This window comes from Loxodonta africana, chromosome 19, assembly GCF_030014295.1.
Source record: "Loxodonta africana isolate mLoxAfr1 chromosome 19, mLoxAfr1.hap2, whole genome shotgun sequence".
NCBI lineage: Eukaryota > Metazoa > Chordata > Mammalia > Proboscidea > Elephantidae > Loxodonta > Loxodonta africana.
Genome location: NC_087360.1, coordinates 52,623,992 through 52,640,167, shown reverse-complemented (window position 1 = coordinate 52,640,167; position 16,176 = coordinate 52,623,992). Strand labels below are relative to the sequence as shown.

The 16,176-nt window shown below is 44.3% G+C and overlaps 1 protein-coding gene across 3 annotated transcripts; it reads left to right on the top strand.

The window, feature by feature from the left end:
* Window positions 1–6: 6 nt before the first annotated feature.
* POLR3D (RNA polymerase III subunit D) lies at window positions 7–11,152 on the top strand. Of its 3 annotated transcripts, XM_064272716.1 has the most exons (9): window positions 7–157; window positions 407–642; window positions 1,840–1,883; window positions 2,525–2,676; window positions 2,814–2,938; window positions 3,145–3,313; window positions 3,703–3,968; window positions 4,411–4,563; window positions 4,735–11,152. In XM_064272716.1, the coding sequence occupies exons 2-9, from the start codon at window positions 412–414 to the stop codon at window positions 4,855–4,857; spliced, it is 1,263 nt and encodes a 420-aa protein (XP_064128786.1). In that variant the 5' UTR covers window positions 7–157; window positions 407–411; the 3' UTR covers window positions 4,858–11,152. The 3 variants fall into 3 exon arrangements, with proteins under 3 accessions (XP_064128786.1, XP_064128785.1, XP_023406793.1); XM_064272715.1 differs by having other exon boundaries at window positions 7–642; window positions 4,735–11,151; XM_023551025.2 differs by having other exon boundaries at window positions 12–576; window positions 4,735–11,148.
* The last annotated feature ends 5,024 nt before the right edge of the window (window positions 11,153–16,176 follow it).

Sequence of the window (16,176 nt, the reverse complement as noted above, 5' to 3'; positions counted from 1 at the left end):
CTCACTTCCGCCCCGCGGCAAAATGGCGGCGCCCGGGCCCTGCCACGCAGACTTCCGCCTAGCGCGGAGACTGAGTGCCAGCCGCGGCTCGTGTCGGAGGTGAAGTCGTGACGCGCGTGGTGTAGAGCCGCAGCCCGGGTGCTCCGGGTGCTCTGGAGTGCGTCCCTGCCTCGTGCTTGGCTGGAGAGCTTGGGGAGAGGGCGAAGGGCAGCGGACCGGGGTCGCGAGTAAAACCTCAAACCGGGTGGTCCAGGGAGTCTTGCCACGTGAGAGGGGGAGGAGCTGAGACTCACGAGGAGGGACACACTGTCTGGGGGGCCGCAGGACACGTGGTTGGGTTACGCCTAGAGTTCGCGTGTCCGCACCCTCGGGTGACTTTGTTGCCCTTTTTCTCATTCTCTCCCAGGCAGTATGTCGGAAGGAAATGCTGCGGGCGAGCCCAGTATCCCCGGAGGGCCCCGACCCCTTCTCTCTGGACCCCGGGGGCTTATCGGGAGGCGGCCAGCGCCCTCTGTCACCGCGGGCCGCCTTCCCTCTGTCCGCTCCAGGGACCTCACCCTCGGGGGAGTGAAGAAGGTAGCCTTGCTAAAGAGACCCAAGTACCTTGAATTCCAGGTTCCTGGGATTCAGCTGGAAACCCTGGTATGGGGCAGTTCTAAACTGTCTTATAGAGTGTCCATGAGTCGGAATTCACCCGACAGCAGTGGGTTGGGATGCAGCTAATACTGATGTGGGGCCTACACTGTGCCAGGCGTGGTGTCTAGCCCCCCATGAATCTTGTGCTGAGACTTCCGCCTACGCCTCTCTAAATTCTGGGGATCTTGTTGAACTTTCACGTCTAGTGTTGGGTACGAGATGTTGGGATGGTTCCCAGAGGTGACTGAAGGACCAAAACAAAACCAATCGCATTGCTATGGAATCCATTCCGACTCATAGCCCACTCTGTAGGACAGAGTACTGCCCCATAGGGTCTCCAAGACTGTAAATCTTTATGGAAGCAGACTGCCACATCTTTCTCCCATGGAGCAGCTAGTAGGTTCAAACCACCCACCTTTCTGCTTTTGGTTAGCAGCCGAGTACTTAACCACTGCACCACCAGGGCTCCTCACAGAGAATCCTAATGAGTCCAAGACTCAAAAGCAATTTGAGCAGTGTTTCTTTACTTTGTGTTTGAAACACCTTTGAGAAACCCAAGAAAGCCAGGCAGGCATAAATGTGTGTCTGCAATTTTAGGGGGTTAGGAATTCCATGTATCTGGGTATGCAACTTCTGATCTGTCCTGTAATGAATCAAGGCATAGCATTAGAGGCTCTGAGTTCCCTCATGTTATATTTATGCCTATAGATGTAAAGGGTAGCCCTGAAGAGGAGGGGAAAAAAACAGAAACATAAAGCAGCCAGTTTTTTAGAACTTTTTGTCTTGGGAAATTCGGGTGACAGTCTTAACTGTATCCTCTGAGTGTGAGCAGATCTCCTATTGAGCCTTGCTGTTAGAGCTGCTTTCCTCTGATATTCACTGGTTTCTAGAGTAGTTTGAAGACAAGAGGTGAGATGAGATACATTCTTTAGCTTTTAGAACTTTTCAGAGGGCAGAAGCTGAGGCTGCTAGTTAAAATGGTTTTTGCTGTCCCGATCTGCTTTGTATAACTCACTGCTACCGCGGTATGATGTTCCTCTTTGGGTCCATGTCTACCTCTAATCTCTGACAACAGTGTCAGATGTGTGGAAGAGAGCTAGGATGAGCTTGGTCCTTAGAAGATGCCCTTTGCGAGTTTTCATTTTCCTCTGTATTTTGGGGTTAGAACTTAACCAATCAGTGACTCCTGTATTTTACTTTCAGAAAACCTTTACCCCAAACATCATCAGTCGGAAGATCAAGGAAGAGTAAGTAGCTGGGCCTCTGAATACCTGCCCCTCATTTACGTGCTCTGAATTTGGAGCTTTACTTTGTATGTTTGGGACACACAAAAGTAGGTGGCTCAGAAAATTAAACTTGTGTATTTAGTTATTTTCATTAGTGACTTTCAAGCTTAGCTTCCAGGTGATTCAGGTATGCAAGCTTTAAAAAAATATTGATGCCTGGTACCCAATCCCTAGAATTGTAAGTTAGCTTTCTCAGTGAAATGGAATGTTTCTCTTACACGGCCAGAGTTGAGAGCTGCTAGTTTACACAGAGATGTAGTGTTTTCCCTTAACGTTCATATGTATTACAGCCGCCTTGTTTTCAGTCAGCTCAAAAAAAAAAAAAAAAATCTACATATTTGGGGAGTTTCTGTAGTTCAGCATTTGAGTTATAGTTCTGACATATACTCTTAAAAAGGTAAAGTAAAGCAAATTGAAATTACCCTGCCCCATTAAGGAAGTGAAAAAGATGCTAGACCTAGGGATAACTTCTGCTTCTCCTCATGATGTAACTGCTGGCTTATAAACTCTGCTTAGTTGGAATAGAGTGGCGTGGGAGAGTAAGATAAGTTCTCTGAGGCAAGGTGAATGAGTGATTTCCCTTAGTCCATTCTCTTTTCCAGGCCTAAGGAAGAAGTAACTGTCAAGAAGGAGAAGCGTGAAAGGGATAGAGATCGACAGCGAGAAGGACATGGACGTGGCCGGGGTCGCCCAGAAGTTATCCAGTCCCACTCCATCTTTGAGCAGGGCCCAGCTGAAATGATGAAGAAAAAAGGTACAAGGCTGCTGGGGCTCTGAGAGGAATAGCAGTGGATTTTGGTTTAGACTACCTGAGAGAAATTTCCCTGCTCTCGGTTTACTTTTGGTGTCGGTCTCTTCCTTATCCGTAGTGACTTGGGTGATTTTCCATAGGGAACTGGGATAAGACAGTGGATATATCAGACATGGGGCCCTCTCATATCATCAACATCAAAAAAGAGAAGAGGGAGACGGATGAAGAAACAAAACAGATCCTGCGCATGCTGGAGAAGGATGATGTGGGTACCAAGGTCTGGGGAGGAGGGGCTATGGTGTGGCTGTGGGAAAGGGCTTTTGGGGAGCTAACATTAGGGGAGGAAGAGTTCTCTAGTCTCCCAGAATCTTGGTGAGAAGCAGGAATCTTTGGTTAGAAAGGGACTCAGGTAGACTCCAGTACAGGTCCTTGTGCTGGCCAGACCATGTGACCCTTCCAACTCTTTGGCAGTTCATTGATGACCCTGGGCTGAGGAATGACACACGAAACATGCCTGTGCAGCTGCCGCTGGCTCACTCTGGTTGGCTGTTCAAGGAAGAGAATGAAGAACCAGATGTTAAACCTCGGCTGGCTGGCCCCAAGGAAGAGGACATGGAGGTGGATGTGCCTGTAGTGAAAGGTATTCTGTGTCAGTTAGCATTTTCTCTCCATTTCTGTGGCTGTCCCCCACCCCCTGAATCCCTCATACGGAACTTCCCAAACTACCACTAACAAACAGGTCCTCTCCCCTTACAGCTGTAAAACATGTGACCTGAAAAAAAGTGCTAGATTCTTACTCTCAGAAAGTTCATGTGCTGATGTGGGTCAGTGGGCCTAGCATCAGATATTCCTTTTTAGATAAATCACATGCTGTGTAATGTGCTGTCTGTTGTCCCGCCCTATAACCAGTATCTCCCTCCACTTCCTGGCCGAGTGACAAGAGAGCAGACAGGGCAAAGGGATGGGTGCAGTGAGATGATATAGAGGGTGGAGACATGATAGCCCTTCCGTTCGTATTATCCCGAGCAGTGAAAGAGGAGCCACAAGATGAGGAGGAGGAGGCCAAGGTGAAGGCTCCCCCCAGAGCAGCCCGGAAGACCCCGGGCCTCCCGAAGGACGTATCTGTGGCAGAGCTGCTCAGGGAGTTGAGCCTCACCAAGGAGGAAGAACTGCTGTTCCTCCAGCTGCCGGACACCCTCCCTGGCCAGCCACCTACTCAGGACATCAAGCCTATCAAGACAGAAGTACAGGGCGAGGATGGACAGATGGTGGTTATAAAGCAGGAGAAAGATCGGGTATGATCAGGAATGAGTTCTGTGAAAATGTGCGGGACCAGGGAGGGAAACTGACCTGTAGGGGGAAGCAAAGGTATGTCACCTAAGCTGAAATGAAAGAATTACAGGCATGTGTTCCTTGTACCTGAAAGGGGCTTGGGCTTTGTATATCCAACCCTAGTTTTGTGTGCATTTTTTTATAATGAAAAATTTTTGAATACAGATGAGAGAACATAAACCCCTAGGTACCATCACCCAGCTTCAGCAGCTATTGATGTTTTATGCATTTGCTGTTTTTTTTTTTGTTGTTGTTTACTTTAGGTTTTATTTTTTAAATGAATGGCAGTCAGCCCTAGAAAAAGGCCCACTTTGGGGAGCTCAGCCTGATCTTTGCTGGCTGAAGCCTTCCTTTGGGAGATAAAATAAGGTTCACCGAGCTTCTTCCCTCTTATTTTCTTTATAGGAAGCCAGGCTGGCAGAGAATACTTGTACCCTGGGTGACCTGACAGAGGGCCAGGTTGGCAAACTGCTCATCCGCAAGTCAGGAAAGGTGCAGCTCCTCCTGGGCAAGGTGACTCTGGATGTAACGATGGGAACTTCCTGCTCTTTCCTGCAGGTGAGTGCCCTTAGGGTAAGGGTAGAGGCTCTTCAAGAAGTTGAGGAGTCAGTTCTAAATAAGGGAGTAGGATTCTTGGGATTATTAAAATTAAAATACATGACAATTCATAGAACTGAGGAAGGGGGAGAATATGGCTTGGTTCTCATTGCTGTCTCTGTCCATTGGCAGGAGCTGGTGTCCGTGGGCCTTGGAGAGAGTAGGACAGGTGATATGACAGTCCTGGGACATGTGAAACACAAACTTGTGTGTTCCCCCGATTTTGAATCCCTCTTGGATCACAAACACCGATAAAATAAGCAGATGGAGGATGATGGCGACTGCCCACGGCTGCTGCCTGCTCCGGACGTTTTGTTCTCGAATCTCTGAGACCCAGAAGAGGCCTGTTTAGCCCACCCACTCCAGCCTTTGGCAGTCATTGTCCCAGTTATCCCCATGGGTCCCAAATGTCAAGCAGCTTCCTCCCACAGCAGCTGTGGATGGCACAGTAATCTACCCACACTTATGGGGGACTTGTCCATGTTATTTATTTTTATATTTATGTCTTACCTCCTAAACTGACTACATCCTCCCAAGGTAGAGAGAGGAGGGTCTGTGGGAAAGTACGGGCTCTTTCTCTTGGTGACCCTCTTGGTTCTCAGGGTAGGAAGTGTAAGAACCGTTCCTTCTGCTTTTGCTCCCTGTTTCCTCCTGAGGGGCAGTGCAGTAGAGAGAGCAGGGAAGTTTTGAGTCTGAGACTTAGTACTCAGTCCCAGCTCCATCAGTTACTACTTGTGTGACCTTGTACAAACCACCTAACCTTTTTGAGCCTCGTATTCCTCATCTGACAAAAATGGGGATAATACCTACCTCACAGGGTTGGTGTGAGGATTAAATGGAATAGTATAGATGAAAACTCCTTGCACAAGGCCAGACATATACACAGTAGGCACTCAATAAATATTACGTTGCCTTTTCTTTGCCTGAGTCTATTTTCAAACAAAATAGAGATTCCAAGAATTTCTTGGAATTGAATAGAGCTGCTCAGTTACCCACTTGTGTCCCTCCGTTCTTACCATGTGCCCTGTTCCCACCCTGGGCCTGATGCTCTGAAGATACAAGTTGAGGCTTTATCCTGCCACTCTCAGCCAAGTGTGAGGCACTAGCCGTAGATTTGATTAGAAGTGAAGGGTACAGATGATGCCTAAAAAAAAAAAAATGGTGCCTAGCACCCTCCAAATGCCTTTGAGTGACGTGGTAGTTCCCAGGATTCATTACCCCCACAGTAAGTACCCAGTACTCTTCTAGCTTCTGTTTAAATATTTCTCAAAGAGAAAACCCTGACCACTCACAAAGAATTGTCACCACACTAAGTCAAATACTGCTAAAAACAACTCTTAAAAAAAAATTAGGGATTTATTAATAGCCTCTTTGACACTCGACAATGACCCACCACTTCAAAAGCTTTGAATTTGAGAGGCATTACTAGGTCCACCAACTCAGCGTGGATCCCAGTCCCAGCTGGTAACACTCACCTTTTAGTTTCTGGGTCCATGATCTTGTTGCCTTCACCAGGTCTTCACACTCTTTGCCCTTCTGATGTGTAGTCCATGGAGAACAGCTTCTCTTGCCCCTTTCCTTGTCAGCGTGGATTTTTCCCTGGTTCAGCTGGGGGAGACATTTTGGGGGTTAAGGAAAAGCCTCATGCAACAGCATTCTTTGGCTGTTAGAAGCTGATGTCTTAGCCACCCTTTACTGTGATCTTACCACTCTGCCTCTTGAACAGGGATGAAGTCACAGAGGCCCAATAAGAGCTGCCTCCTCCCGACTTTTGGGTGGCCCCAGAGGTTTTGGCTATGTCTTCCTTTAGTCTCACTTCCCTTCTTTCTGTTCCTCGGCCCTGCTAATGATTGAGGCTTTCCCTATGCTGAGCCCTTCAAACCGCCTAGCCAGCAGTTCTGAGGGGTATATCAGTCTCCTAGGGCTGCCATAATAAAGTACCACAAACTGAGTGGCTTAAAATAACGGTAATTTATTCTCACAGTTCCAGAGGCTAGGAGTCCCAAATCGAGTTGTTGGCAAATTTGATTCCTCTGGAAGGCTGTGTTCCACACCTCTGTTCTAGCTGCTGGTGGTTGTCAGCAGTCCTTGGAGTTCCTGGGCTTGTAGATGGATCATTCCAATCTCTGGCCCTGTCGTCACATGGTGTTACTCTCTTTGTGTCTTAGTCGCTGTGTCTCCTCTTACAAGGATAGCAGTCATTTCTATAAGGCCCACCCTAATATAGAATAACCTCCTGTTAACTAATTACATCTGCAAAAATGCCATTTTCAAGTAAGGTCACACTCACAGGTACCAGGAGTTAGGACTTGAGCCTATCTTTTTGGGGGACACAAGTTAACCCATAACAAGGGGGATCAACTCTTTGGTCATTACATGGCCTCTTCTTTGCCTATAGCTAAAAGCTCACATTTGCTTTGCTAGACAGTATTGTCTGGTCTGTTTTCTGACTATAGAGGACTGAAGAGGAAAGCGTTCTTTGGAAGCATATACTCACAGAAGTCCTGTTTGGTGTAAGACTAAGCTTTTGATTATCCAACTGCTTTTTGTTCTCTGGACCCCAGTGCTTTCTCCTTTAAATAACTAATGCACTGCCAGTGGATTTCTGTTATATTTCTTTTCTGTTTCTATGGTTCAAAGATATTCTGCTTTCTTGGACTAAGTCAAAGGCTTGGCCTCATTAGGCGTTTGGACTTTAGTTCTTTGACTCTTCCTAGAATGCTTGAGGAAGAGCATGTACCACTTTCATATTGACCTTTTTACCTCAAAGTATCTTGGGGATTGAACCTTCTAACTATATCAAAGTTCTCATGACCTGTCTCTCTATCCCTGATGTTCAGGTTTGTAGACATCATCAGTAAAATAGTGGAAGAAAAGACAAGGCAAGTCTGCTTTCTTGGCTGAGCCTCTGAAGCATACATTCCTACCAACAGATACATGAAAATAACAGAAAAAAGCTCAAAGCTGAATTTCTGTGTGAGTGCCAACGGCTGCAAATTTATCACTACCTGCATCTGTGTATATGTATTTTGTTAAAATACAAGAAGAGAACTATAGGTTTGTTCATCTTGATGATGTTGTTTATACGTACACGAGTAACAGTTTGTGGGCTTTAGAGTCAGGGTGGAATTGAACTCCACCAGTAACTTTGGGAAAAACACTCATCCTTTCTAAGACTGGTTTTGTTTTTTTATTTTCTATAAAAAATGAGATAATAGTAACTTTTTAATTGGGTTGCTTTTAAATTAGAGTGAACATAAAGCATTTTTTCATTGTCAGATAAATGCTCATACTAGGATGTGATCATCACAAATAACAGAAAACCAGAATGATCTTGGCTTAAGCAATAAAGATGTTTAATTATCTCATGTAACCAGAACCCTGGACGTAGACGGTTCCAGAGTTGGGTGGCAGCTAAAAATGTTATCAAAATTATGGATCCATCTGTTCTGCCATCCTCAGTATTGCATCTTTAGACTTGCCCCTGAGTCTCTGACAGAGCTAGGCCACATACCCATCTTTCGACCAGTCACTGGCAAAGGGAAATAGGTAGACCAGTTCATCACTTGGCACTGGGAATACTGTTGCTGGTAAGATGGGGTTCTATTAGTAGGGAGGAAACAAGAATGACAGCTAGGTAGACAATCCATAATAGCTGCCACCATGTTCAAAAAATATTATCTATTGTAGTAAAATCATAAAGTACATTTAAGTAGTATTTTTAAAATGTTCTATCACCTTTCATGCTCTTAAGTAAGCCAGTTTTAACATCTTAGTGCATATTCTTTTTGCAAAATTTTGTATGTTATTTGTAATTATATAAACTGTGCAATGCTAGGAGCCCTAACACATGGCATAAACAATATACAAAACATTACTAACAATGCACAAACACCAGAAGAGAAACTAGATAACTGGGAGCTCCTAAAAATCAAACATTTATGCCCACACAAAGACTTCACCAAAAGAGTAAAAAGAGAGCCTACAGACTAGGGAAGAGTTTTTGGCTATGACAAATCCAATCAGCATCTGATCTCTAAAATCTACATGATACTGCAAAAACTGAAGAACAAAAAGACAACCCAGTTAAAAAAATGGCCAAAGGATATGAACAGGCACTTCACTGAAGAAGACATTCTGGTGGCTAACATGCATGAGGAAATGCTCAACGATCATTAGCCATTAGGGAAGTGCAAATCAAAACTACAGTGTGATTCCATCTCACCCCAACAAGACTGGCATTAATCTAAAAAACAGAATAATAAACGTTGGAGAGTTTGTGGAGGGACTGGAATACTTATATACTGCTGGTGGGGATGTAAAATGGTACAACCACTTTGAAAATCGATTTGGCGCATCCTTAAAAAGCTAGAAATAGAACTACCATATGATCCAGCAATCCCACCCCTTGAAATATATCCTAGGGAAAGAAGAGCCCTTGCACAGATAAGCACACACATATTCATTGCAGCATGGTTTACAATAGCAAAAAGGTAGAAGCAACCGAAGTGCCCATCACTGGATGAATGGATAGATAAATTATGGTATATTCACGTAATAGAATACTACTCAACGATTAAGAACAATGATGAATCTGTGAAACATCTCATAACATGGAGGAACCTGGAAGGCATTATGCTGAGTGAAATTAGTTGCAAAAAGACAAATATTGTATGAGACTACTATTACAGGAACTCAAAGTTTAAACACAGAAGAAAATATTCTTTGATGGTTATGAGAGTGGAGAGGGTTGGAGGGAGAGGGGTATTCACTAGTTGGGTAGTAGACAAGAACTACTTTAGGTGAAGGGAAAGACCACACACAATATAGGGGGGTCAGCACAACTGTACTAAACTAAAAGCAAAGAAGTTTCGTGAATACAAATAAATGCTTCGAAGGCCAGAGTAGCAGGGACGGGAGTCTGGGGACCATGGTTTCAGGGGACCTCTAGGTCAATTGGCATAATAAAATGAATTAAAATGTTTTGCAGTCCATTTTGGTGAGTGGCGTCTGGGGTCTTAAATGCTAGCAAGCGGCCATCTAAGATGCTTCAATTGGTCTTAACCCAACTGGAGCAAAGGAGAGTGAAGAATACTAAAGACACAGGGTAAATATGAGCCCAAGAGACAGGAAGGGCCGCGTAAACTGGAGACTCCATCAGCCTGAGACCGGAAGAACTAGATGGTGCCTAGCTACCACCGATGACTGCCCTGACAGGGAACCCAGCAGAGAATCCCTGATGGAGGTGGAGAAAAGTGGGATTCAGACCTCAAATTCTCATAAAAAGACGAGAGTTAATGGTCTGAGACTGAGACCCCAGAAGTCATGCCCCCAGACCCTCTGTTAGCCCAAGACTGGCATCATTCCTGAAGCCAACTCTTCACACAGGGACTGTAAGACAAAATGATACTGATGAGGAGTGGGGTTGTTGGCTCAAGTAGACACATGAGACTATGTGGGCAGCTCCCGTATGGAGGCGAAATGAGAAGGCAGAGTGGGACAGGAGCTGGCTGAATGGACACGGGGAATACAGGGTGGAGAGGAGGAGTGTGCTGTCATATTAGGGGGAGAGCAGCTAGGGTTACATAGCAAGGTGTGTATAAATGTTTGTATGAGAGACCTGATCTGTAAACTTTCACTTAAAGCACAATAAATAAATGAAAAACAAAAACTGTGCTGTTTTATTATATGCTTTATCTCAAAAATATACGCAATTCTTCCATGTTAATAAGTGTCTTGTGTTGCAGGTACCTAAGAGCTAGATAAAGGAATTAAAGATAGGTTTTAATTCTTTCAGACCTACCTACGTGGACCAAATGAGATTAACACTAGGTTCTTTAGAAGAAAAGAGGCTTATTTCTTAGACTCAGTGCACACTGTTGAAAGTGGCATGCACCGTTTGTTCATCCTGTGCTCCAATCACTGATCTAGGGCAGGATATTTCCAGAATTGGGGCTGTGGCTAATGATGTGGTACGAATAGCTCCTCCTGGGCTGTAGTTCAGCTGCAGAGGTCCCTACCAAGGTTCTATTTTGTGGACATGGGAGCCGGAATAGCTTGGGTCTCAGGGGTTTCTAAAAAAAATGGAGATAGAAGGCCAGCTTTGGTAACCCCTCTGTGGCCAACTTCTAACTTTCTAAATAATTTTTTTTTCACTTCATTTTATTGGAGAAATCACTGGTTCATCTCCCAAAAGCTGACTTAGAAGTTGGACATTCTTTTATTTGACTCATTTGCGCTTAAGATACCTAGTTAGAAAAAATGCATTCTTGATCATCATTGGCCCAACAACTTTATCTTGCGTATTTTTCAGGGTTCAGTGAAAAACAGAAACCATTCTAGTATTCTAAGCAGAAAGATTTAATACAAGGCCATCAACAGATGAATGGATTAACAAACTCTGGTACATATACACAATGGGGTACTATGCAATGATAAAGAATAATGACAAATCTGCAAAACATCTCACAACATAGATGAATTTGGAGGACATTATGCTGAGTGAAATAAGTCAATCACAAAAGGACAAATATTGTATGAAACCACTACTATAAAGTTAAAAAAAAAAAAGTTTACACACAGGAAAAAAAGAAAAAATATTCCTTGATGGTTACCAGGGACAGGACAGGGAGAGAGGGAAAATTACCAGTGACATAGGGAAATGCAATACATAATAGGGGGGTATTTGGTACAACATGACCAAGCAAGAACGGACACTGAGAGGAACGCAAGAATAAAGAGCAACTACGGTAACTACTATAGCTTAGACGATCCTGCAGTAATTGTATTAAAAAAAAACAATAATTTACAAATGGATGAGTAGGTAGATCCTCCAAAAGATGTGGGAGGATGTAAGGGAACACGCCTACTGGTAAATATAGGTTTGTGGTGGATATTTCTACATACATGACTGTAGGTGCAGCTCATATAGAGCACACCTGGGTAGCCTCTTAGACATAACCACACCTAATGGGATGAAGTTCCTAGGCTAGAAAACAAAGGGCCATAGACTTAGGGGACATATATGTCAATTGCCACAACATAACACATAAAAAAAGACAGTGTTCTGCATCCTACTTTGGTGAGTAGTGTCTAAGGTCTTAAAAACTTGCAAGCAGCCATCTAAGATATAACTATTGCTCTCTTTCCATCCAGAGGGAGGGAGAATGAAGGAGACCAAAGACTCAAGGGAGCAATTAGTCCAAAGCACAAATGGACCACAGGAACCACAGCCTACACAACCCAGAGAACAGAAGAACTAGATGGTACGTGGCCACCACTACCTACTGCTGTGACTGGGATCACAACAGAGGGTCCCAGACAGAGCAGGTGAAAATTGTCGAACAAAAAATCAAATTCACAAAAAAGACCAGGTTTGCTGGTTTGACAGAGACTGGAGGAACCAATGAGACGATGGCTCTAAGACACCCTTCTGATCTGAAAATTAACTTCCTGGAGATCACCTCCCAGCCAAACAATAGACAAGCACATAAGATAAACAATAACATCCAAGAGAAACTTACTCCTTAGAACAATCAATTACTCGATCTCAAAAGGGTATTATCTGCCCAAAAGCAAAGATGAGAAGGTAGGAAGGAGTAGAAAATCCAGATGAAAGAAAGTGGGGAAACCAGGGCAGAAACGGGGAGAGTGCTGACACATTGTAGGGAATGAAACCAAAGTCATGAAACACTTTATGTACAAACTATAGAATGGGAAACTAATTTGCTCTGTAATTCATCTAAAGCACGATTAAAAAAAAAAACAGATTTAATACAAGGAAATAAGAGTTTATAGACTCATTGGAAGGCTGGAGGAGTGAACTATAGATTGAGCCTCCAGGAATGATTATCAGAACACCAGAGAATTGATCCACCAGGGGACCCATATCCTCTACCATAATCAGGAAAGTGGAGAATTGGGAGCTATTAAGTTCAAGAATACATTGTTGTAGCTGCAAACCAAGAATCAGGAAATCCCTACAGTCTCAACTGCTTCTGGAAGACCACAGAGCTGAAGATTGGGCCCTGGAACAACTGAAGAGAAAACCCATATACTGAACATCTACTGTGTGCTAGGCACAGTTCTAGGAGCTTAAAACAAAACAAAACAAAACAAAAAAACCAAACCCACTGCCATCCAGTGAATTTTTACTCATCACTATAGAACAGAGTAGAACTGCCCCACAGGGTTTTCAAGAGTGGCTGGTGGATTCAACTGCCAACCTTTTGGTTAGCAACCAAGCTCTTAACCACTGCACCACCAGGAGCTTATAGTATAATAATATAACACTCTTGCAGTCTAGTTGATTCCGACTCAGCAACAGAGTAGAACTGCCCCATAGGATTCCCAAGGAGCATTTGGTGGACTAGAACTGCCAACTTTTTGGTTAGTTACCTTTGGTGGTAAGCTCCATCAGGAACTTAGGATACAGCAAAACACAGATCTCTGCGCTGGTGGCTCCACCACCACCACCGCCACCAGCTGCAGCCTGTTTTCAACACCACAATCAGAAAGATCCTGTTAAAATGTGCCATATCTTGCTGTTTCCCATCTCATGCAGAGTAAAAGCCAATTTGTTCAATCTATTAAGATGCCATGGGGAGGCAGAGCCAAGATGGCAGAGTAGTCAGACACTTCCTGTGGTCCCTCTTACGACAAAAAGACCCCCCAAAAAAGTGAATTGATTATATATGACAATCTAGGAGGCCTGAACATCAAAGGCAAAGTTGAGGAATTGGACTGAGCAGCAGGGGAAGGGAGAGAGAGCTCAGAAGCAGTGTGGGGTTGCCAGACCTGAACTGGCAGGTACCGGCACCCAGTAGGCTGGATCGGCTGGCACGCATGGTGAGGTAAGCAGTGGCATTCGGGATGCATTTTATATGTCGGGAGAGATTGAACTGCAGAGTCTGCTCAAGCTTCCAGAACCATCCAGAAGTGACGGTTAATCCACAAAAGATAAGCACATGCATCTAACCTACCATGTGGATCAAAAAAACACCCCCTTTGGGAAGAACCTCTCTCCCACATACCACCCCCCCCCCCACTCTGTACCAGGTTCCAGGCTGGCTTCAGCAATTGCTGTGCCCCCTGGGCTGGAAGTAGGACCTGTCTCATGTCCTGAGCCATTCTCCTGGCTTTGGAGAGGGAACAAATTAAAGAACAGGAAAAAATAATCTGCCAGCTCCTCTAAACCAAGAATTCAGGGCAGGCACAGCCACTTTGCCTAGGCACGGTCCATGAACTTGAATGCCTTTCGCCCATGTATAGACCTGTGTGGGCCCATTTCAATGGCGTAGGCCATCATTAGCACAGTGCAACAGGGTATATACCTGAAGCCTATTTTCAACTGTATCAGCTTATAAGGGGGAGTGGCAGATTCGTAACATTCGACACTGCCCAGCCCATTAAGCAGGGTCCTCATCTGTCCACATCAGGGACCTGAGGACCGGTGGCTCCACCCACACCACCTAGCCACCCTTGACAGGGGTCCAAGAATAAGCAGTGCCTCCCAATACTTACAGCCAAGAGCACTGGATGCCCATAGTCCAGCTGCAAAATCCACCTACCTACGCACTCCAGGGAACAGTGAAATGCTTTCCCTCCCAGACACTAAAAGGGCAGCCGTCAGCCCCCTGCCCTGCTCAGCACATGACCCCCTATTGCAGCCAGATACCTGTGCCTACTCCAATCACCCCTGCATAGCTAGGACTGTAGGTGAGAGCCTGCGCCACACACTTGGTGATCGACTACCTGGACACCTGAGCTGCATCTATACAAGAAAAGTAAACGGATTCATGGGCTCACATACCTAATAACAGCTCTAACTTCCTGGTGACAGGATGTAAGAGCTTTGAAGGCACAAATAATCACACAACCAGCCTATCTGAGCATATCAAAACAAAACAAATCAAGAAGCTAGAACACAGCAAACATAAAATAAATATAATAACTTATTGATGGCTTTGAGACAACAGCTAATATCAAATCACATAAAGAGGCAGACCATGATGGCTTCAGCAAGCACCCTAAAAAAAGAATCAAGAAACTGTCTGGAGGAAGATAAGGTCTTGGAATTACTGGAGGTAGAATTCAAAAGATTAATATACAGAGCTCTTCAAGAGATCAGGAAGGAGACCAGGCAAAACGCAAAACAAGTCAAGGAACATGCAGGCAAAGCAATAGAGGAACTTAAGAAGGTTATACAAGAGCATAATGACAAATTTAACAGGCTGCAAGAATCCATAGAGAGACAGCGAACAGAAATCCAAAAGATTAACAATAGAATTTCAGAATTAGACAACTTAATAGAAAGTCATAGGAGCAGAATTGAGGCAACGGAAGTCAGAATTAGTGAGATTGAAGATAAAGCACTTGACACCAAATTATTTGAGGAAAAATCAGATAAAAGAATTAAAAAAAAAAGAAGAAACCCTAAGAATTATGTGGGACTCTATCAAGAGGAACAGACTACGAGTGACTAGAGTACCAGAACAGGGAGAGAGAACAGAAAATACAGAGAGAATTGTGAAGATTTGTTGGCAGAAAACTTCCCTGGTATTGTGAAAGATGAGAAGATATCTATCCAAGAAGCTCTTTGAACCCCACACAAGACCCCATGGGATCCTTCCATTACCTCTCTGACCTTATGTCCTACACTCCTCCTGGATTGTTCCACTCCAGCCACACTGGCCTCCTTGCTACTTTTGTAACACCATAAGCATGCTCCAGCTTTAGGGCTTTTGCACTTTTTTCCACTTTCCCCACATAGTTACATGTCTTATTTGCTCAAATTCCTTTAGGTCTATGAGATTGTCCCTGACAACTGTAAATAAATTAATAAATTTCTATCCCTGACACTTGTGCCCCTTACCCTCCTTTATTTTTCCCCATAGCATTTATCACCATCTGACATGTTTCCTTTTTTTTTAATCCGATATTCCCACTAGAACATAAGCTATGTGAGAGTAGAGACTGATGTGTTCATTACTGTATTCCTAAGACTTAAAATAATTCCTTGAATGTAGTAGACACTATAAACCCTGGTGGCGTAGTGTTTAAGTGCTATGGCTGCTAACCAAAGGGTCAGCAGTTCGAATCTGCCAAGCGCTCCTCGGAAACTCTATGGGGCAGTTCTACTCTGTCCTATAGGGTCGCTATGAGTCAGAATCGACTCGACGGCACTGGGTTGGGGTAGTAGACACTATGGTTGCCTGGGTGACGCAAACTTAAGCACTTGACTACCAACCAGAAGGTTGGTGACTTGAACCTACCAGAGGCACCTTTGAAGACAGGCCTAGTGATCAGCTTCTGAAAGGTCACAGCCTTGAAAATTCTATGGACCACTTCTACTCTGCACATATAGGGCCGTCATGAGTTGGAATTGATTCGATGGCAACCACCACCAACAATAGACACTAAATAAGTGTTTGTTGAAAGAATGAAGGGACGGTTATTGTATAAAGATAAGTATGTGCAAAAGAACTAATAACCCCATTTCTGAGCAAATACAAAAAGAAAACTGATGTGGCTGAAAAGTCTAACTTTCTCACAGAGGAAAACTATCCCTCACTT

Coding starts and splice junctions, on each gene's coding strand:
- POLR3D (XM_064272716.1), top strand. CDS start 412: ATGTCGGAAGGAAATGCTGCGGGCGAGCCCAGTATCCCCGGAGGGCCC. Junction 3,969..4,410: donor TAAAGCAGGAGAAAGATCGG/GTATGATCAGGA, acceptor TTTTCTTTATAG/GAAGCCAGGCTGGCAGAGAA. Junction 4,564..4,734: donor CTTCCTGCTCTTTCCTGCAG/GTGAGTGCCCTT, acceptor GTCCATTGGCAG/GAGCTGGTGTCCGTGGGCCT.